The sequence below is a fragment of the Rousettus aegyptiacus genome, unplaced genomic scaffold (assembly GCF_014176215.1).
Source record: "Rousettus aegyptiacus isolate mRouAeg1 unplaced genomic scaffold, mRouAeg1.p scaffold_m13_p_9, whole genome shotgun sequence".
Classification (NCBI taxonomy): domain Eukaryota; kingdom Metazoa; phylum Chordata; class Mammalia; order Chiroptera; family Pteropodidae; genus Rousettus; species Rousettus aegyptiacus.
This window is the reverse complement of record NW_023416312.1, coordinates 34,294,129-34,316,189: the sequence shown is the minus strand read 5'-3', so window position 1 is coordinate 34,316,189 and position 22,061 is coordinate 34,294,129. Positions and strand designations below refer to the sequence as shown.

Sequence of the window (22,061 nt, the reverse complement as noted above, 5' to 3'; positions counted from 1 at the left end):
TTGCCTGTGAAACTTGCTTTTTTTGTTGTTGTTTTTGTTTTTGTTTTGCCTTGATGCTCAGTATTCTTTCAGGTTATAAATCGGGCCTGCCTCCTTGTCCCAGTGCTCTATGAGTTTGAGATAAGAGGGATCATCATTTTGCTGCCAATCTGTGTTTAAACAATGAGAGCCATGTGAAATAAGCTTTGGGGATTTGGGGATGGAGCGCAGAGAAATATATCCAGCTGGTGGCAATATAGGACTTAGTTGTAGGAGTTAGCAGTGAAGTAGATAAATGATAAGAAAGTACCTAAATTAGACAGTTCAGTGCCTGTAAATTTGCATCTTTTATTGGAGATGCATTTTTCATTTGTGTGCCTAGAGGGCTATGGGTTGAAATTGCTTTAACTACCACAGTGAAATATTTGACAAATCCTATAACTGTGGCCTGTCCTTCAGCATATATAACATACTGCTAGATATTTACAGTGATATTTTGTTACCTTCAAATAGCTGTATGCTTTTAGTTGAATTGTAGTTGATGGTAACTGTTTATCCAATCTCTAAAATTTATTGGTGGTATTGACTTTCTTCTTTGCTATCTTTTCTGAGTAATGAAAATGATCCATTCCTTTTTTCCTCCCAAAACTCAGCAAATGTTTGTAAACCATGTGTTCCTTGTTTCACATGTTCACTGTATGTAACATTACAGAATATTTAATGGCAGTAAATACTGTATTTCAGGCTTCATGCACAACTACATTCTTGAGGTATATTTGCCATCAGTTTGAGATTCGATTGTTTAATCATTTGTTTGGTTCAGAAAAACTTGAGATATTTGAGATGGTTTGCAGGCCATTTTCTATAGTAGATTGTTCATTTTTCATTCTGTAGTTTATTGAAGACTTGTTTCTCCCCTCTTTGTTTAGAAGATGAACAAGAAGAGGGGGTACATAGAAAAGGCCATTGATTTGGTAAATGTAATTCTGGGATTAAAATTAAAAATTCAGACTGTAAAATGGTGACACTCAAACTTGGTAAACCCTTTGAAATGAAATTTTTATGGAGCCAAACACTTTCTGGTCACCCTGGAAATAGTCTTTGTATGTGAACGATGAACACAAACATTGGTCAGGTCTTGACAGCCAATGTAGGTAGGGGCCTGGGATAGTAACTAGGTTACACTGAAGTTATTTTCAGCTGAGATAGCTACAAGAGTGTACAAATCAACAGCTCCCATTCTGGAAGGTTTTCTTTAAAAACAAACAAACAAACAAACAAAAAAACCTCAACAAAAAGGCTACAAGTCAAGCAAGAAGGGAAGAGAAAAACTGGGCTCTTGAGAAAAAATGTGCCGGTGTAAAATATACTCCTAAATGTGTGCTTGTCATCCTTCCAGTTTTGTTTTTTAAACAGCATTTCTTTTTCACTGTAACTTAAGGTTTCAGTTTGAGGTTTGTGGTCCAGAACATACCCTCAGCAGAATTAGTGACTGATGGGAAAGTGCAGTTGTTCAAGGTCTGTCATGCTAAATCACTTAAAGCTGTAATTTCTTTGATATGAATATTAAGCATGTAGACCTAGTACAGCATGGGAGTGACTCAGGAAGTTTATGCAGTTAATAAACTTTCATGCATAATTTACTTTGAAGTATGTAGAATTTCAGACATTTCTTTACATTTAACATTTAGTTGTATATGTGAACTCTCCTTTATTAATTGGAGAATGTAGCATTATATAGAATGTTGTTAAACTTAATTTTAATCCTTCTTGACATAAACTTTTTTTTTTTTTTTTGATAAACTAAGTAATCTGCCTTTAAGCAGTTGTTGTCTTATTTTGGTTCTTTGAAACTGTGATTTTTATTTTATTTGTACCCAACCATTTTAAGTTTTTTCCTGGAAATTTTGTTTTGAAACAAAATAAAGTCTGTCTTAAAATGAGCATGTTATTTTACTAAAATGCTGTCATAGTCACTGCAGTCATTTTGCGTAAGCTGATTCTTCATTTACCAAATGTAATTTAGCAGATTAAAAAAAGTTTTTTAGTTCTGTAGGTTATGCTGGCTGAGCAAACTAACCAAGCTGTGTTACCACTTGATTTATAACTCCAACAAATTTTGAGTTGGACCTCTTTTCCACACTTGTCAATGACTAATAACTGTCATAGTCACTTTGATTTACTGAGTACTGCATTAGCTAGGCTTTTACTTGTGACATTTTTAATTCACAAAACAATCCTATACACTAGGTCTGTTACTATCTCCACTTTATAGAGAAAATTTAAGATCAGAGAGATTAGAGAATTCACCAAGGTTATACAGCTAGTAAATGGTGAATCCTGGATCCAAAACCAGGTCTGACTGACTCCAAAGCTCATGGGAGAAACCCCAGGCCACACTCTCTGGTGTACTGCATGAAAAATAATCCAAATACATTTAAAATAAATAGGTTTTTATCAAATTACTAGGATTAGTGTGTACCCTATTTACATATCTTTCATGAGGTTATATCCTATACTTGTTTCATAACTTCAGTAGAAGTATATGTGGTAAAAGCAAGGATTCAAAATGTCCCCTTTGCACAAACTTAATTAAGGAGTATTTCCTTTCATATTGATAGTGATTTACATTCCACCTTTAGAAAACAGTGCATTTAGAAATCTCCCCACATCTTTCATTTACCACACTACAGTGACTTAGGAAACTGTCAAATGAGGTCAGATCACTTGTTCATTTGATAATTTAGGTAGAAGTATCATGCATATTTTTATACAAAAGGCTGTGGAGGAAGAGTAAGAGGCCTATCAGAAATATTCAAGATTAAGTAGGGATTTTTTTAAGTGTTTTAAAAAATCTACTTTGATTTTTTGACCCAAGGACCCCGAGGTGTTCTAAGGGAGGATACAGGTACATAGTAGAACAAGCATGGGCTTTTTTATTCACAGACCTCTTAAAACCACCATTAGGTGGTTGTATTAAATGAGACACATAAAGGCAGCTACCCGTGTCCCTAATTTGCTAATTATGCTTACTGAGAGACATCTCTGGTGACTTTCACACTAAACTTGCACTTGGGAAGTCAGGCTGGTTTGGAAATGGGCCCTGATTCTTATTATAGTTAATACAGATACCTTTTGGAGTCCAGCAGACCTTTGTATTTTAGCTTTGCAAACTTGGAAAAATTTCTTAACATTTCAACTTCATTTTCCTTGTCTGTAAAAAGGATAACTGCCTCAGGGGACGTTGTTTTAAGACTAAATGAAAAAGCACATAAAGGGCTTAGCACTATGCCCGGCACATAGTAGGTTTGCTCAAATAATAATGACTGAACAGACCTTACATATTACTGTTTTAAGAGGAAACAGACATAGAGAGGTGAATAAACTGAGACTAACCTGTGAATCAACATGAGCTCTGTAGTTGGAAGAGAGGAGGTGACAGAATAAAGTGAGGTTCAGAGGTGAAAGTATTCAGGTGTGGGGATAAGACAACATACACCCTATTATTTAAAATGTGCCATCATTAATGAGCAGCACTAGATAAAAAGTGAGATGACAGAATTAAGTCTGACTAGAGTTGAAGTAGCTGAAGCAATAGTATTTGGGTAAAAGAAGGTGAGTCTTTTGACAGGAGCTTAAGATTAATGAAGGAGTACAGCACAGACAATGGTCTAAATAGAAACAGGACCTTGGGATAGATATTTGGAAAGGGCTAGCTCACATGCATGATACAAATGAAGAAATAAGCTCAGGAATTGAACCAGCATTTGTAAGGTTTCTCCATTCTCCATTCTCCATTCTCCATTTCCAGCTCAGAGATTTTCAATCTTGATTGCATATTAAAATCACCTAGGGAGTTATTTTTAAAAATTAGTTTCTTGGTTACACAAAAATGTGAATAACACTACTGAACTGTATATTTAAAAATGGTTAAGACAGTTAATTTTATATGTATTTGACCACAATTTAAAATAGAATTAGTGTCTGGGTCTCATCCCTATAATTAGCCTTGTTTTAAAACCTCCCCAGGTGATATATTAGTATCATATGTATTAATGTATATTTTATATATACAGGTAGATCATACATATTAATATAACCATGGTTGAGTGCTACTGTCATTTTATTTACTAATCAAATGACCTCCCTGTTATTAGCCAATTGCTGGTTCAAGAAACTCAAGCAGTATGGCAGCCTATTAGATCTAATGAATTATTTCCTGTAACCATATGAGCTTATAGCCTCTCAAACAGATCCCCAAGGATTTGGGCAATAGAGAAAGCTAAGTGGACACCTTGCATAAACTGAATAGCTAGTTACTATTTAGGTGGAAGATGTCAAAAGGCTGAGTCCAATATGAAACCTCTCTTCTTCGCTTCTCTCCACCCTTCAAGATAAGAATTAACATTTACAAGGTGCTTACTGTGCCAGTTATTATGCTAAGCACTTTACTACATCATTTAATCTCCACAAGCTTTTGAGGTAAGTCTCCTTGACTGTCTTGAAACTTGCTTTCTCCTAGCGCCCAGCTTTATTCCTGGCATGTATTTATTCCTGTTGAATAAATTAATGAGTCCCTATTTCATAGATACAATAAGGGATCAAAGGGTTAAGTAACTTGTTAAAGATATAAAGCTAATAAAGAGTTGAACTGGTATTGGAACCCAGATCTTGGCTCCAAAGCACATCCTTTTAACCACTATTCTGTAACATCTACTACCCTCTTCTGCTTTCAGGGCTTTGACCTTTCTGCCCTTTCCATGGCCTATGTACAGCCTAAAGTTTCTCCTGTGTGTGTGTCCATACATACATACATACATACATACATACGTTGATTCTTGTGTGTAAGTAATAAAAACCCAATTTGAACAACTTAAGCAGTGGCAGTGTCTCACAAAACCCAGGGATACTGCAGATGGGCTTTAGGAACAAATCAGGTGCTTGCATGTAGCTAGGACTTTTCATCTCCTCCTCAAGCTCAATCCCAAATTCTCTGGAAACGTAAATAAAGAATGACTCCATTAAAATAACAACTAAATTATAGAACAATCAGCCTGAAGAATCACCTGAAGACTAGCTGAGTATAACTGCTATAACTAAGTATATAAAGAAGAGGCCACATTGAGACTGGTAGTAGGGTTGGGGACGTGAAATAGGCTGGCACCACACTGGCATATGGCAATTGAACATTGGGAAGGATATCTCAGCTGCAGAGGTCTCCCTGGAAGAGTTAGGGGACCCATCTCCATACCATGGCACTTCCGCCCAGGGTTCCAGTGCCAGGAAGAGAAGTCCCCACAAAATTTGGCCGTGAAAATCCATACGGATTCCAACTGTCCATGTGAGATGAAAGGAAGCAGGAAATCCAGACTTTCCCTTAAAGGGCCCATGCACAGACTCGCTTGCTTGCAGGCACTCACCCTGGGCTCTGGAGGGGGGACGGCAGCTTGGGAGGTGTCAGAGACATACAGGGAAAGACTGAGTTGTGTGGCTTTGGGGCAAGGGCTGGAGAGACAGCCACTGTTGTCCCTTTATTGAGCTTTCCTCTTGTGCAGCCTAGAGGTGGGCAACATCTTGCCTGTATTGAGCTCTGCCCCCACATGGCCAGTACTGAATCTGCATTGGCCTGGTGAGGTCCACTCATTCCACCCTGGTGACTCCCTCAAATGCTGCCTCACTCAACTTTCAAATTGTCGAAGGCATATTCATGGCTGGAGAACCATCCCCACCCAGCCCCCTTGGCAAGAGGCTCTTTAAGCTATCAATCTACAGGCCTTGGACCTCGGACCTCTGGAGACAATTCCAGTGACAGGCAACCAGCCCCGACCAGAGCTGCAGCATTTCTTAAATAAATCCTGGGTGTCTGTGGTTCTCAAGTGGATGGCAGCTAGCCTCAGTGTGATCTGAGACTTTTGTTAGTGGCCACAGGCTCAGCACTGATACCAAATATAAACCTACTATGGCCATGTGAAATTGCTTACTTTACCATGGTAACTCCCTCGGACCCCACCCTACCCAAATTGTGTATCACCCAAAGGATCTATCAGCTGCTGAGCCTTACTGGCAGCCGTTAGGCAGCCATAAGTCTTGGGGTGGCCTGGATCTTTTGCTAAGCTGCCCTAAGCCCAGTACTGCTGGCAGCTGGCTTTGATTCACAGCGTGGCCTCTCCCACTTGCCTCTAGGTCCAGTATAGGCAGTGACCAACTGCGTATTGCTTTGTATGTCCTACTAGGTGGCCCTGGGCAGTCACAGGCAATGGCTGACTTTGGCCTGCGTGGGAACCCGTCCCAAGAGGTCCCAGAACCAACACACCCAGAGGCCGGTGTCAGACCACAACAGAGCACCCCCTGATTAGCGTCACAAGAAGCACACTCAAAGGGTGGTTTCGAAAGGCACAAGAACCCACTGGGGCGAATCGCACTCCATGGGGTCGGCCTCCACACATCAGCTCATCCCCTGTGGGCGTGGCCAATCCTCCTGGCCAGTCAGACTGAGAATCGATCCCATCCACTGATGTGGTAACAGCAATAAAGGCTTAACTAGAACAGAACGGCACATAACCCACACAAGGAATACTCCTGGAGAAACCAACATAAGTGATCAGGAAGACTATACCATGGGGATGCACAGGGCACCTACTACACAAGGCCGACCGACCAAGACTGGGAGATGCAGCAATTCTATCTAATACATAGATAGAAACAAACAGAGAGAGGCAGCCAAAATGAGAAAGCAAAGAAACGTGTCCAAAATGAAAGAACAGTAGAAAACTGCAAAAAAAGAACTAAATGAAATGGAGGCAAGCAACCTACCAGATACAGGACATAAAAATGCTCAATGAACTTAGGGGATGAATAGATGAACTCAGTGAGAACTTCAGCAAAAAGATAGTAAGCATAAAAGAGGACATTGAAACCATAAAAAAGAACCAGTCAGAAATGGAAGACAACAATAACTGAAATAAAGAATACACTAGAAGGAATCAACGATAGATTAGATGAAGCACAAAACTGAAACAGTGATTTGAAGACAAGGTAGCAGAAAACACCCAGTTGGAACAGCAACAAGAAAGAAGAAAAAAAAATGAAGAAAGGTTAAGGAACCTCTGGGACAACATCAAGCATCCCAACATTCACAACATAGGGGTACCAGAAGGAGGAGAGAGAGAGAGAACAAGCGATTGAAACCTATTTGAAGAAATAATGATGAAAAACATTCCTAACCTGGCAAAAGAGACATACAAGACCAGGAAGCATGGAGTCCTAAAGAAGATAAACCCAAATAGGCCTATAACAACACATCATAATTAAAATGCCAAAGATTAATGACAAGAGAGAAACCTAAAAGCAGCAAGAGAAAGGCAGCTAGTTACTTTTAAAGGAGCTCCCATAAGAACGTCAGCTGATTTCAGAACAGAAACTTTGCAAGCCAGAAGAGATCGGCACGAAATAGTCAAAGTGATTAAAAGTAAAGACCTGCAACAAAGACTACTCTATCCAGCAAGGTTATCAATTACAAGTGAAAGAGAGATACAGGGTTTTCTCAAAAGGAAAAAGCTAATGGAATTCATCACCACCAAACCAATATTATAAGAAATATTAAAGGGACTTCTTAAGAGGAAGAGGGGAGAAAAGCCCCATAAATATGAATAATTAAATGGCAAAAACTATGTACCTATCAGTAATCACTTTAAGTGTAAATGGATTAAATGCTCCAATCAAATGACAGGATAACTGAATGGATAAGAAAAAAAGACTGCTACACTGGGCTGTCTACAAAGAGACCCACTTAATACTGAAAGATACACACAGACTGAAATAAAGGGATGAAGAAAGATATTTCATGCAATGGAAATGAAAAGAAAAGCTGAGGCAGCAATACTTATGTTAGACAAAATAGACTTTAAAACCAAGCCTATAATAAGAGCCTAAGAAGGACATAACATAATGATAAAGGAATCAATCCAACAACAGGACATAACTCTAATAATATTGAGGCTCCCAACCTAAGAGCACCTACATATGTAAAGCAAATATCGACTGACATAAAAGGAGAGATTGACAGAAATAGAGTCATAGTAGAAGACTTAAACACCCCATTGACAACAGTGGATAGATCTTCCAGACAAAAAATCAAAAAGAAAATGACACACTAGACCAGATGGATTTAACTGATACTTTTAGAGCATTTCACCCCAAAGCAGCAGAATATACATTATTTTCAAGTACACAGAAAACATTTTCCAAGATAGACCACATATTAGCCCAGAAAAGAACACGGAAATCACATCAAGCATCTTTCTCCAAGCACAATGGTAAGAAACTAGAAATTAGTTATAAGTAAAAAATCCTGGAAAATATACAAACACATGGAGGCTAAATAACATGCTATTAAACAATAAATGGGTTAACAATAACATCAAGGAAGAACTCAAAAGATACCTTGAGACGAATGAAAATGAAAATACAATGACTCAAAATCTATGGGACACGGAGAAAGCAGTTCTAAAAGGCAAATTTATAGCAATACAGGCCTACATCAAGAAACGAACAAAAATCTCAAATAATCTAGCCTTACATTTAAAAGAACTAGAAAAAGAACAGCAAACAAAGCCCAAAGTGAATAAAAGTAAGGAAATAATAAAAATAAGAATAGAAATAAACAAAATAGAGTCTAAAAAAACAATACAAAAGATCAATGAAACCAAGAGCCAGTTCTTTAAAGATAAACGAAACTGATAAACCATTAAACAGACTCATTAAGAAAAAGAGAGGACTCAAATGAATAAAGTCAGAAATGAAAGAGAAGTGACAAATGACACCACAAAAATACCAAGTATTGTAAGAAAATATTACGAACAATTATATTCCAACAAATTGGACAATCTGGAAGAAATGGATACATTCTTAGAGACATACAATCTTCCAAGACTGAGTCAAGAAGAAATAAAAAATCTTACCAGATGATCACTATTAATGAAATCAAAGCAATAATCAAAAAAATCCCAAGAAACAAAAATAGGTGAATTTTACCAAACATGAAAAGAAGAATTATCACCTATCCTTCTTAAGCTATTCCAAACAATTCAAGAAGATAGCAGGCTCCAAAAACATTTTATGAAGACACAGTCACCCCAATTCAAAAACCAAAGACAAAAAAGAAAGTAAATTAAAGGCTGATATCCCTGATGAACACAGCTGCAAAAATCCTCAACAAAATATTAGCAAACAAAATCCAGTAATATTAAAAAGACCATACACCATGATCAGCTGGGTTTTATTCCTGGGATACAAGGTTGGTTCAATATCTGTAAATCAACTAATTTGATACACAACATTAACGAATTGAAAGAATCATATGATTATATCAATAGAAGTAGGGAAAACGTTTGATAAAATCTAGCATCTATTTATAATAAAAACTCTCAGCAAAGTGGGAATGGAGGGAACATACCTCAATATAATAAAGGCCATATATGACAAACCCACGGTTAACATCATACCCAACAGTGAAAAGCTAAAAGCATTTTCCTTAAGATTAGAAACAAGACAAGCATGTGCACTTTTATTACCTATTCAACAGCGTATTGGAAGTCCTAGCCACAGCAATCAGATAAGAAAGAAAAATAAAAGCCATCCAAATTAGAAGGGAAGAAGTAAAACTGCCATTGTTTGCAGATGACATGATAGTATAAAGAGAGAATCCTAAAGATTCCACCAAAAACTGTTAGACTTCATAAATAAATTCAGTAAAGTAGCAGGATACACAATTCATATTCAAAATCAGTTGCATTTTATATACCAATGATAAACTATCAGAAAGAGAAATTAAGAAAAAAATCCTATTTACAATTGCATCAAACACAATAAAATACCTCGGAATAAATTAAACCAAAGAAGTAAAAGACCAGTACTTGGAGAATTTTAAGTCATTGAAGAAAGAAACTGAAAAAGATACAAATGAATGGAAGCGTATATCATGCTCATGGATAGAAAGAATTAAATAGTTAAAATGTCCACACTACCAAAAGCAATCTATAGATTCAATGCAATTCCTATCAAAATACCAATGCCACTTTTCGCAGAACTAGAACAAACAATGCAAAAATTTATATGGAAACATAAAAGACCTCGAATAGCCACAGTAATCTTGAGAAAGGAGAACAAAGTTGGAGGTATCACACTACCTGATATAAAACTATAGTACAAGGCTATTGTGATAAAATCAGTATGGTACTGGCATAAAAACAGACACATAGATCAATGGAACAGAACAGAGAGCCCAGAAATAAATTCATGCCTACATGGTTATTTAATCTATGACAAAGGAGTCAAGAATATACAATGGAATACAGTCTCTTCAATAAATGATGTTGGAAAAATTGGACAGATACAGGCAAAAACAAAAAAACTGGACCACCATCTTATACCATATACAGGAATAAACCAAAATGGATTAAAGACTTAACTGTAAGACCCGAAACCGTAAAACTCGTAGAAAACGTAGATATTAAACTCTCTAACAATGCTCTTAGCAATATTTTTTTTCTGATATATCTTCTCAGCCAAGAGAAACAAAAGGTAAACAAATGAGACTACATAAAACTAAAAGGTTTTTGCACATCAACAAAAAAATAGACAAACTACTGAATTGGAGATGATACATGCCTATGATACATCTGATAATGGGTTAATATCCAAAATTTATAAACAATTCATACAACCCAACAACAAAAAAGCAAAATCCAATTAAAAATGAGCAAAAGATATGAATAGACATTTCTCTGAAGAGGACATACAGATGGCCAATAAACACATGAAAAGATGCTCAACATCACTACTCATCAGAGAAATGCAAATTAAAGCCACAATGAAATATCGCCTTGTACCTGTCACAACAGTGATCATCAATAAATCAAAAAACAAGTGTTGGCAAGAATGTGGAGCAAAAGGAAACTGTGCACTCTTGGTAGGATTGCAAATTGGTACAGCTACTATGGAAAACAGTTTTGAGATTCTTCAAAAATTTAACACTATAACTACTTTATGACCCAGCAATCCCAGTTCTGGATATTAATCCAAAGAAAACCGGAACACAAATTCAAAAAGATATCTATGCCCCTACGTTTCCTGTAGTGCTATTTAATACAATAGCCAAGGTATGGAAGCAACCTAAGTGCCCATCAATAGGTGATTGGATAAAGAAATTATGGTACATATGTAAAATGGAATATTTCTCAGCCATATAAAAAATGAAATCCTACCATTTGCAATGACATGGATGGACCTAGAGGTTATTATGCTGAGTGAAATAAGTCAGACAGAGAAAGACAAATTCCGTATCATTTCACTTCTACGTGAAATCTGAAGAACAAAATAAACAAACAAACAAAATGAAAACAGACTCAGATATAGAGAACAAACTGGTGATTACTAGATGGGAAGGGGTTGGGAGCCTGGGTGAAAAAGAGGAAGGGTAGTTACAACACAGTCACGGAGATGTAAAGTACAGTATAGGAAATATAGTCAATATAATAGTAAAAACTATGTATAGTGCCAGGCAAGTACTAATCTGGGGGATCACTTCATAAATTATATAAATGCCTAAGCACTATGCTGTACACCTGAAACTAATATAAACTAATACTAAATGTCGGCTCTAATTAAAATATAAGAAAATAGTCATGGGGATGGAAAGTATAGCATAGGTTATATAGTCAATAATATTGTAATAACTACGTATGGTATTGGATGGGTTCTATATTTATCAGAGTGATCACTTTATAAGTTATATAAATGTCTAATCACTGTTATACACCTGAAACTAATATAACATTGTATGTCAACTGGAATTGAAAAATAAAGTTTATGAAAAAAGTAATCATCAGGAAGCCTAGGGCCTTTGTATCCCAGTCTTGAGAAAGGATGGACTCCTAACTTCAATAATTGTAGCTAGCAGATACAGCTGGCCTAATTGTACTTACAGTGACCAATCCTTTGCAATTTTTCACTTCTTAAACTCTACTGAGCCCCTGCTTACTCCTTTCCTTCTTTTAAAATGCCCAGTCGCCTGTGCACAAATGGGAATGGGGCTCAGCTCTTTCTCTTGCTGGCAGTAGTAACTGAATAAAATATGTTTTCACTGGCTTTGTGTATCTTTGATACTACTTAAATCTGTATTGCTGGCCCCACCCCTAGAGTTTGATTCTGGAGGTCTGGGCTGAGGCCTGAGAACTGACATTTCTAATAGTTTGTAGGTGATGCTGATATGCTGGTCCAGGAAGAACCAGTGCCCTGGCTCATGGACTTTATTCACTGGATATGATTTTCTAGTGATATAACTTTCTCAAAACCTCATTTGACTGCCTGTATATTTCTTTAGAGGGGACTCAGAATGCTAATAAGTGCCAAGAATCTTGTCAAGTTTAGCTCTTTGAATCTTCAAATTTGCTAAAGGGAATAAAATGGCTCATCTTGTTGCAGCCTGTTTCTTAGCAGTCTACCTAAGGATTTGGCTCATTCTCCCTGGCATTCTGCTCAATGTCTTCAGCTTGAAGCTTGGACAGGAAATAACAGGCTGAGTTCAAGGCTGTGAAGCCTCTTTTTTCTGATCTGCTCTGGGAATGTTACACTTACCCCCTCTTCATTGCATTCTAGCTGAATGTATTCACAGAGTGAGACATCGTCACATTTGAGGGTGTTGGAGAACAAGGGATACTATGGAGGCTTATACAGATAACCTCATTCCAATTACCTAGATGCCAACTTCCTAATCAGTAAAACACTTTTATATTAAATTTATTGGGGTGATGTTGATTAATAAAATTATATGGGTTTCAAGTATACAATTCTATAATACATTATCTATATATTGTATTGTGTTCACCACCCGAAGTTAAATCTCCTTCTGTCACCATGTATTTGACTCCCTTTATCCTTTTCTACCTACCCCACTTCAGTGATACACTTTAAGTGAGAGTTCTACTATAAGTCAGTAAAACCCATGATTATCTGACCCTCAGCAACTGCAGATCTCTTAATACAGGCACAAGGTCTGCTCTGTTTTGAGTATCAGGAGCAATAAGCAACTGCTTCACTGCCAAATAACATAGAATGCCAACTTCCCATTAACTGATATGGGATATCACCAATCTCTGCCAGTTCCATATTTTAGGGTCTTTAATTTGCCACATGCTATTTCTGGTACCAGTTCCTGAATAATAATAATAATTATTCAGGAATAATAATAATTATTATTGTTATTATTATTTGGTCATAAGTAGTTTCTAACCCAACTGTGTCTTAAACAAAACTAGTAAGGATATTGGTTTGCCTCAGAGAAACCAAGGGCAAGAATGCCTCAGGAACAATCCAGAACCTGAGACTAAAATACAATGAAGACTCCCTATCTCTTGTCTCTGCTCTGAGAGTCTGCATTTTTCTTCTCTTTCTGCAGATCGGCATCTGTTCCTTCTGTCCCTTTTGTGGGAAAATTGACTTCTGACAGCTTACACGTTTTTACACTTAGAGGAAAAATGATCTCTCTGGTCCAATTCCAAATTTCTAGGGAATGAGATTCTGATTGACTCGGCTTGGTTTAATTGTCCACCTGTGACCCAGTCAGCCACGTGTACAGGAACATGACAGTTTTTTCTGTACTCTGTAAATTGCAGGTGGATTAATTCCTAGAAAAGGAGGGCTGAACAGACAATCCAATAGGTATCTATTATACTAGAAAACCTCTATTCCTTCCCTTCTTCATCCCTTCAAGCCACTACTCTCTTCTTCCACTGCTAGTTTTCAAAAGAGTTACCTATGTGCACTGCTTTGCCATCTACTTACTCTGCCAATCTGGCTTGTTCTATCTCCACTATTCTTTCATGATAAACTCCTTTATGGAACTTGAAGCTTTTTCAGATTTTGCATCCTGTTAGACTGTTCTCAGACTTCATTCATCTTGACTACTCTTAAGTTCTACACGTTCGGGTTCTAACTCTGCCAGCAATTCTCCCACCTCTCATTAAGTTCCAAACCCGATCTGCTACTACTCACTGTTACAAATCTTTTTTTTCTGCCCTTGTCCTGCAGAGTGGGCCCTAAAAGCCAGTCAGAAGACTGGTGTAGCTACATCAGAATCAACTGAGGAGCATGCCGAAAATATTTTTACAAAATTATGATTCCATACGACTGGAATTGTACTCCTTACGATTATTTTGCTAGAGCTCCATGACGGATTGATTCACAGTGAGGTTTGAAAACAGAGGTCCTAACCGTAGGACACTGTAGCTCAGTGCTTACCAGAAAGGTACGACTTGTTAGTGTTGGTGCTTATCTCCCTGACTAAGGAGACCTTGAGGACAAACGAGACTTATTTTTTCCTCTGCATTGCCTTGAGCCAATAATGTAAGTTTCCCATTCATAAATTAGGACCAAGAACTCTTCTTCAAAGACTTGCAGTAGCTAAAGTTAAGTGGCGGTTATTAATTTCATCTTCCATAAGTGTCCTTTCTCATTCCTTAAAAGCTACACATATTATATCTTCCCCTTGAAAGGAACATTACCCCTCCTGGAGAATTTTAGCATACTTTCACTGGATTAAATTAATCTACTTCCTTTTCCATGATACACTTTTCCCCCAAAACTCCTTTTTCTGAGAAAGGCAGTAAATAGCCTGAAGCAATTCGGTGAACACCAGGAATTGGAGTGCAAATACTAAATACATTATTACCACGCCCCGCCGTTTGTGACCCTGCGAGCGCAAGGGCTGACAGGGGTGGTAATCTTGTTCTTCGACTGTATCACAAGGCCATAGAGAAGACTACAACTCCCATGATGCCCTTTCGGTCCCGCCCCGTTCCCCCTCCTTCAACTAGAAAGCGTGTACCATCGAGAAGACGAGGCAACATGGCTCCCGGAGGTGGACGGAAGAGGCTTCACCACTTCTGAAACGGTGAACGGCGGACGGAGAGGAAAAAAAAGAAGTGACTAGAACCCGTCATCGCTTTAATCCTCTCGGCCTCTCCTAAATCCGGTCGGCCTCACCCCCTCCTCTTCACCCAAATCCAATTTGTGGTCTCCTCCCCTCCCCGCCCTCACTCCCTCGCTTGCTCACCCCTCCCCTCGGGAATCCTTTTCCCGCCCCCTCGCCCCCAGCTTCGCGCCCAGACCGTCGCCTAGCTCGTTCGCGCAGCCGCCGTCTCGTCTGCCCGCCGACGAAGCATGGGCGTACAGGGCTTCCAAGAGTTCCTGGAGAAGCGCTGTCCCGGGGCTGTGGTGCCCGTGGACCTCCTCAAACTTGCGCGCACGGTCTCGCGCCAGCAGCAACAGCACCAGCATCGGCAGCTGCCACCTTCGGCAGCCCTAGCGCCCGGGGGTCCCCGCACCGTCCGGGGCTCCGCTCCTCAGCAGTCGCCGCTTCCTCCCGTTGCCTTGGGTGCCTACTCCGGGGGCGCGGGGCCGACTCGCCAACATCACCCCGCTCACCACTTCAGCCACCACGGCCAGGCACATCCCGGGCTACACCCGCCGCCGCCGCCGCCCGCTCCGCTTCCCGGGGCTCGGGTGCTGGTAGACGCAGGCTCGGCGCTGCCGCGGCTTTATGGTGGCTACCAGACGGATTGGGTGTGTGGCGGCCAATGGAACGCCATGCTGGGCTACTTGTCAGCGCTGTGCCAGGCTTGTGCCTATCCCGGCGGCGACGGCCTGGAGCTGGTGGTCATGTTCCCCGGGGGCCTGGGCAAGGACCGGCTGGCCGAGTGGGGCCGTCGGTGCCAGGCCGAGCGGCAGACAGCGCAACTGATCGTGGGACACGTGGGCAACAAGGGCACCCCTCCTCCACGGGCCTGGTTCCTGCCACCGGCCTGCCTGAGCCACTGCGTGAGGCTAGCACTCATCCGCTTCCGGGTCAAGGTGAGGGAGGGGCCGGATCTTTAATAATAAGCCCCACACCTATTCCCTCCCAACTAAACACCTAACCACCCACCCACTTACCTGCTTCCCTTCCCACTCACCGCCCAATCAGCTAACCCACTTGCCTAACTACCCTGGATCATTTTTTCCATCTACCAACCCCTTCATCCCACCCCCCTACCGATTCTCTCACTTTCCTAACCACATCACCATGTCATCCCAATAATTCCCTTTACCTTCCACTTACCCAGTTGTGTCCAGAGGTTTTAGAATTTCTTTTGTAGCCTCATGTTTTTCCTACTGTCTTCTGCTTCAAGCTGAAATGCCTTTTTCCATTTTTTTTTTTGTTTTCTATAGCCTCTTTCCAGCCTTGCAGCAAATCCGTTCAACAGATGTTAATTGAACTCCTCCTTTCTTCTACAAGGTTTTTTTTCCCATTTTGACCAAGTGCTTTTTTTTATACTTTCCTGTCCATTCAACCTTTATCATTTCAACATGTTTCTACCTCCTCCTGCCTTAGCCTGAACACACAAACAAACCCCCCTTCCCCATTCAGTTACTGTTCAACAAGTATTAAGCCAGTGAGATTAAGAGATTTGTAAAGACGTGTGAGGCATGGTCCTGCCCTCGGACAATCAAATATATACACATGAAACATTTGTTTAATGGTATAAATGTGTATATGATTATGCTTTATGGTACAGATTGTAAGTACGTTACCTGTTCTTTGTGTGTGTTGGGGGAGAAATCTAGGCTAAAATGGTTAGGGGAAGCTTCCTTGAAGAAGTTGGACCTCATTTGGGTCTTCAAGGATGGGTTGGACTTGGTTATGGGTTTGGGAGGAAGCTGCTTTAAGTGGGAGAAAGAAAATGAGCAAAAGCAAAAAGAAATATCAAGCATGTGAAGCCCCAAGGGAAGTTAAGACCAATCTCCACATGTAGTTGATCACTGCATATGGGTCCTGGGGAAGAGCTTGGCAGCATCCCCAGTTCTTGGCACCAATGCCGTTGCTCTGTTGCTTTCCCATACTCTTAGGTTTCAAGTTCCTACGTGTGGGGAATAGCAAGGCTTGAGAAGTAAAGGAGGTGGGCAAGAAAACGAAAAGTCGTACAGGGTTGAGTAAGACAAAACCTCAAACCCATTCCCAACCAAGGCCCTCAGAGATGTGCTCACAGTCAAAAGGAAGGACAGGGAATTTTGGGACTCATAAACTAAAGAAATGGTTCTGCAGGAAGTAATGAAAGAAATCTCAGAATGAAAGACCTGCATTGAGAAGTTTGCAGTGGTGGCCAGAATTCAGTCATGCTAGGCCCCTCGTCCAGTGTCAAATCTGTGCCTAGGCTGGGCAGATTATAGTTGCCTTTGAATAATAAAAAAATCAGCAATGAGCTATGTCTGACATACACAGTCGAACAAAAATAATATAACGACACTCATTTTGCTTGCCTTCTTGACTGAACATTTTTAGTAGATTCATTCATGGCCATTCTTTTCACTTTGTTTTTACTGCTACCACCCAAGGTTAAAGGTCTTTTTACCTCATTGTCATTATTAACCTGGTTGCTGGCAACAATGGCTAACATTGATGAAACGCCATGTGCCAGGTCTAATCTATGTGCTTGAACAAACCTCATTTGATCCTCACAGTAACCTGTGAAGCAGTATTGTTTTCCAAATGAGGAAACAGGTACGAGAGAATTAAAAACTTACTCAAAGTCATGCAGCAATAAATGGTAGAGCTGGGATTCTGGGATTCATGCCCAGGCAGTCAGGCTCCAAAGCCCATGCTCTTTTTAACAACAGTGCTCCCTAAGAGGAATCTTTGTAAAGTGCCAATGTGATTAGATCATCCACACTAGGCTAAAATCTTCCCTGGCTCCTGGGTAAAGACAGGTGTGGGTTGTTCATTTATATTATTCATTTATCAAGTGCTTGCTATAGGTTAGTTACTGTGCTGGTTGTTGAGGATACAGAGGTAAATAAGGGGATTCCTGCCCTCAAGGTCAGAGTTTAGTGAAAGAGCCAGACTGAAAACAACGTTGCAGTTGCTATGAGCTAATTGCAAATCATGAAAACTTATGGCACTTATAGGAGACATGGTTAATTCTTTTTTTTTTTTTAACTCCTGCAGCACCTGTTATTCCTAGGTGGTCTCCCGTCCAAGTACTAACCAGGTCCAACCCTGCTTAGCTTCTGAGATCAGACAAGATTGGGCACGTTCACGGTGGCATGGCCGTAGATGAGACATGGTTAATTCTGGGTGAGGGTGTGAAAGTTGTGGGAGGCTTCGCAGATTGGCACTGAGCCTTGAAGGGAAGGGACTGGGAAGAATAGGTCAGATAGTAGACAAGGGTGTGGAGACCGAAAATGGCCTCCTGTGAGCTCCGAATATATATTGATTGGAGGTTAGCAGGAGAATTGAAAACTGAACATGGGTTTATGGATTCCAAACTTTTTGGTTCATGCACCCCATCAGTCAAAAGTTTTGAGAAGCAACGCTAATATGGCTTACTGAAATGCTTCACCATACATAGTCTCATTTTTTTAATTCCAGAAGTTCATCAAAAAATCAGATGGTTGGATGTGTGGGAAAGAAAATATAGTAAAAATGGTAGAATCTTGGTGGTGGGTATTCATGTGTTCACTGTAAAATTATTTCAACTTTCCCATATGTTTTAAGATTTTCATAATAAAATGTTGGAGGGGGGGTGGAATTCCCAGCGGTCCTCTTTAGTCCTAAGAACCACCATTTGGGGAATATATAAATCTTATTTCCCATGCTAGATTATAAACAAACTTTGATCTTTTTGTATTTTCCATAGTGTCTTGTAGATTTTAGGTGCCGTGTACATTTTTTTCCTGATTGACTAGGTCTGTGATCTTAAGAGAAAGGAATGTAGAAATGACTTAAGGTGTGTGGTGTGGCTCTTAATGTAGTAGATGTAAGACTGGCTCCAAAATTGCATATGTAAAGTATTTGTAGGTATTATCAGTGAGTGAAGTTCTCTCTTGTGGTTCTGGTCAGTGATTTTTGTTATTGTTATGGAGAACTTTCTAGTTCATAGCACAGAGTTGAAAGGTATTGGTTAATAACTGATTATGATATCCAATTTCAGTGGAGTGTTCCACTATCTTGAAGATAACAGTCTTTCACTTGGATGGTATATATGCCTACCATTTCTTTTGACTGAAATGCCAGTGCTTCAGAACAAAACCCACTACTGTATTTTTCCTCTTGTTTTGGTTTTTAGACTAGGCCATAAGATGGGCCTTTATTCCAATCTCATTTTCACTTGAGATAGAGAAAATATAAGTGGAGGGAGTAAATAAAAAATAAGTTGCTTTGTTGTCTGTTTAGCTTTAGACAAGGCAGGATTTCCCATGAAAAGATTCAGTATATGTTATTGGGATGAATTTTATGATTTAGTTGGTTTAATTTGTATATTATACAAACATTTTTCACTGCTCATCACCAGTAGCAGGAAAATTAAGTAAACTCAGAAATTGCTACCCCGATCTCTCCCTGAATATCTCAGAAGTAGAGCAACCTAAAACACTTTTAGAATGATTTGAGAGATGATGTGGGGTAGTTAAGGGGATGAATGCTTTGTTTAATGGTTTATATGTTAGGGGAAAAAAAAGATAATCACATCAAACCCCCTATTTTACAGCTATAATTCTTTAGAATGGGGCCAATTAAAAATGAATTGATTCGAAGAAACGTATTAAGGTGCAGTACTTTGATGTAGCAGAAATCATGTTGGTGGTACATAAATGACCAGAGTTTGAGAAGTCCAAGCAAGAGCTGATATCAGTTTGTGCTTTTGTTCTCTAGAATACAGTACAGCAATAGCTGCTATGCCTCATGATAATACTCAAAGATACATCCTGAAAAGTCAGTGACTCTTCTAGGTGCTCTAGTGGTAGAAAAAATCATAATTGTAATTTTTACTATTTCTTGAGCACCAAGTTATATATAAAGTGCTTTTTAAATATCTTGTTTAATCCTTACAAGCTTGCAGGAATGCCTGGTATTCTTTCCATTTAACAGTTGAAATAACTAAGGTGCAAAGAGGTAAAATGATTTTTTTTTTGGTCTGGACAGTAGTAAGTGGTGGATAAAAATCCTCGTTCTGTGTCTGTATTGTTCAAAGGCTCTTGCCAGAATCCCACCACACTGTTCGCTTTGTTTTGTACATTCTCGTGTACGAATGTATACTTTTATTGGCCAGATAATATGCATAAATATATAAAGAAAAACAATAATAAGCATTGAGCACTTAGTTTGTACTAGCACTGCTAAATGTTCAATACTGTCAGTACAAGGCAAATGTTATAAAACTAAGTACCGAGTGAGTCATAGAGTGATATTACAGGAATCCAAATATAACAATCTCTTTTCTGCATTTTTAGTCTCTCTCTCTCTCTGGTTTCTTTTACTAACAGCATGCACAAGAACCTTTAAAAAGCAAAAACTTTCCCTTTACTTTGTAATTCCCTTAAACCATTATCCTTATCCTTGTACTTCCCTTTTAACCATTATTTTTGAAAAAAGAAGACTAGTAATTCACATGCCCTAGCCTTTTGCCACTTGCTATCTGATGTCGCCATTTTGAGGCTGCCAAGTCCATTTCCATTCTTATCCTTTCTTGGTCCACTTGAAAAAATTGACAGTATTGAGCCATCCTTTCCTTGAATTTCTTTCCTTGGATTCCATAATGCTACTCACTTCAGAGTCTCCTTATAAGTCTCTGGGTTTTTTTTCTTATCTAAGTTATTTCTTCTCTGCCTGCTTTCTTAAGCATTGGTGCTCTTAAGGCTTCTGTCCTACTGATATTCTTCTATTCATTTCCTGGGCAATCTCATCTATTATTATGGCTTTAAATATTAACTATATTCAGATGATTCTTAGAGCACTTTCTCTACCCCCAACCTCTCTCATGAGCTTTTGACACATCTTTTCAGCCCTCTACTACTTGATGTCATATAGATCACTTAAACTAAAATATATCCAAGATGGAACTCAAATTTTTTCCCCAAAGCTTGTCCTACTTTCAGTATTCTCTTTTTCTATGAATGTTGTCTTTCATCCATTTCAAACCAGAAACTGCAAAGTTCTCAATTCTTCATTCTCCTGTCCCTTTACAAATCCTCTTGGTCACAAAATCCTGTCATTTCTACCTCAAAAATATCTCAGGTCCAGGCACTTCCACCCCTATTGCCTTAGTTCAGGCTGCCATCAACAAAACAAAAAAGCTACCTACCTAACAGGAGAAGATATTTGCAAATGATACCCCCAACAAGGGGCTAATATCCAAAGTGTATAAAGAACTCACATAACAACAACAAAAGAGACAAACAATCTGATTAAAAAAATAGGCAGAGGGCCTGAATAGACACTTTTCCAAGGAAGACATGCAAGTGGCCAACAGACACATGAAAAGATGTTCAGCATCACTAATCATCAGGGAAATGCATATCAAAACCACAGTGTCATACTACCTCACAACTGTTAACATGGCTATTATCAAAAAGACAAGAAATAATAAGTGTTAGAGAGAATGTGGAGGAAAGGGAACACTTGCACACTGCTGGTGGGAATGTAAATTGGTACAGCCACTACAGAAAATTAAAATAGAACTACCATTGATCCAGCAATTCCTCTTCTGAGTATTTACCCACCATCATTTCTTAATCTGAACCATGAAAATAGCCTCAACTCACTTCTTTACTGCTCTGGACTATATATAGTCCATCTTCCACACTGCTGTCAGATACCATCCTGAAAACCAAAGCTGACTTTGTTGTGCCTAAAAATACCCCCCGCTACCTTTTGCCTAACCTGCCAAGTCCAGACGTCTCAGCGTGGCATACGGTGCCTTTCAGTCTGATCTCAAACTCTTAACCAGCCTTTATGCTTAATCTCTGCCCACACCTGTTCTAAGCATTGGAATGTCCCAACCATTTTGAACTTTTTTAGTTTTCTATACACACCATGTCTTCTCGCATAGTGCTTATTCCTGCTTAAAGGTTATGTCTATGATATCTTTCCCAAGCAAGGTAAATGGTACCTTCTTTTGTGCTACCAGAGTGTTCTTTTCTTACCTCTCATATTTTTTCTATCATAGTATTTTCATATCACATTACAATTCTCTTTTTCCTCCATGCTGCAC

General features: G+C 39.2%; 1 protein-coding gene, 1 long non-coding RNA gene and 1 pseudogene across 5 annotated transcripts in view; 1 reads left to right on the top strand and 2 right to left on the bottom strand.

Moving 5' to 3' along the window:
• Positions 1-854: 854 nt before the first annotated feature.
• On the bottom strand, positions 855-14,936 carry LOC118607883. The gene is made up of 2 exons (XR_004952904.1): positions 14,864-14,936; positions 855-3,828 (listed from the first exon to the last, which is right to left on the bottom strand). It is a non-coding gene; the product is annotated as an uncharacterized LOC118607883 (long non-coding RNA).
• The window catches only part of FAM120C (family with sequence similarity 120C), a 95,529-nt gene continuing 88,342 nt past the window's right edge, over positions 14,875-22,061 (top strand). The window contains exons 1-2 of one of the 4 annotated variants that reach the window (XM_036227334.1): positions 14,875-15,888; positions 16,246-21,218. In XM_036227334.1, coding sequence (XP_036083227.1) covers positions 15,199-15,888; positions 16,246-16,287 — 732 coding nt within the window. In that variant the 5' untranslated portion in view covers positions 14,875-15,198 and the 3' untranslated portion in view covers positions 16,288-21,218. Of the gene's footprint in view, positions 15,889-16,245; positions 21,219-22,061 lie in introns of those variants that run through there. The other 3 variants (XM_016137325.2, XM_036227335.1, XM_016137324.2) reach the window with 3 other exon arrangements.
• LOC118608006 lies at positions 18,011-18,129 on the bottom strand (annotated as a pseudogene).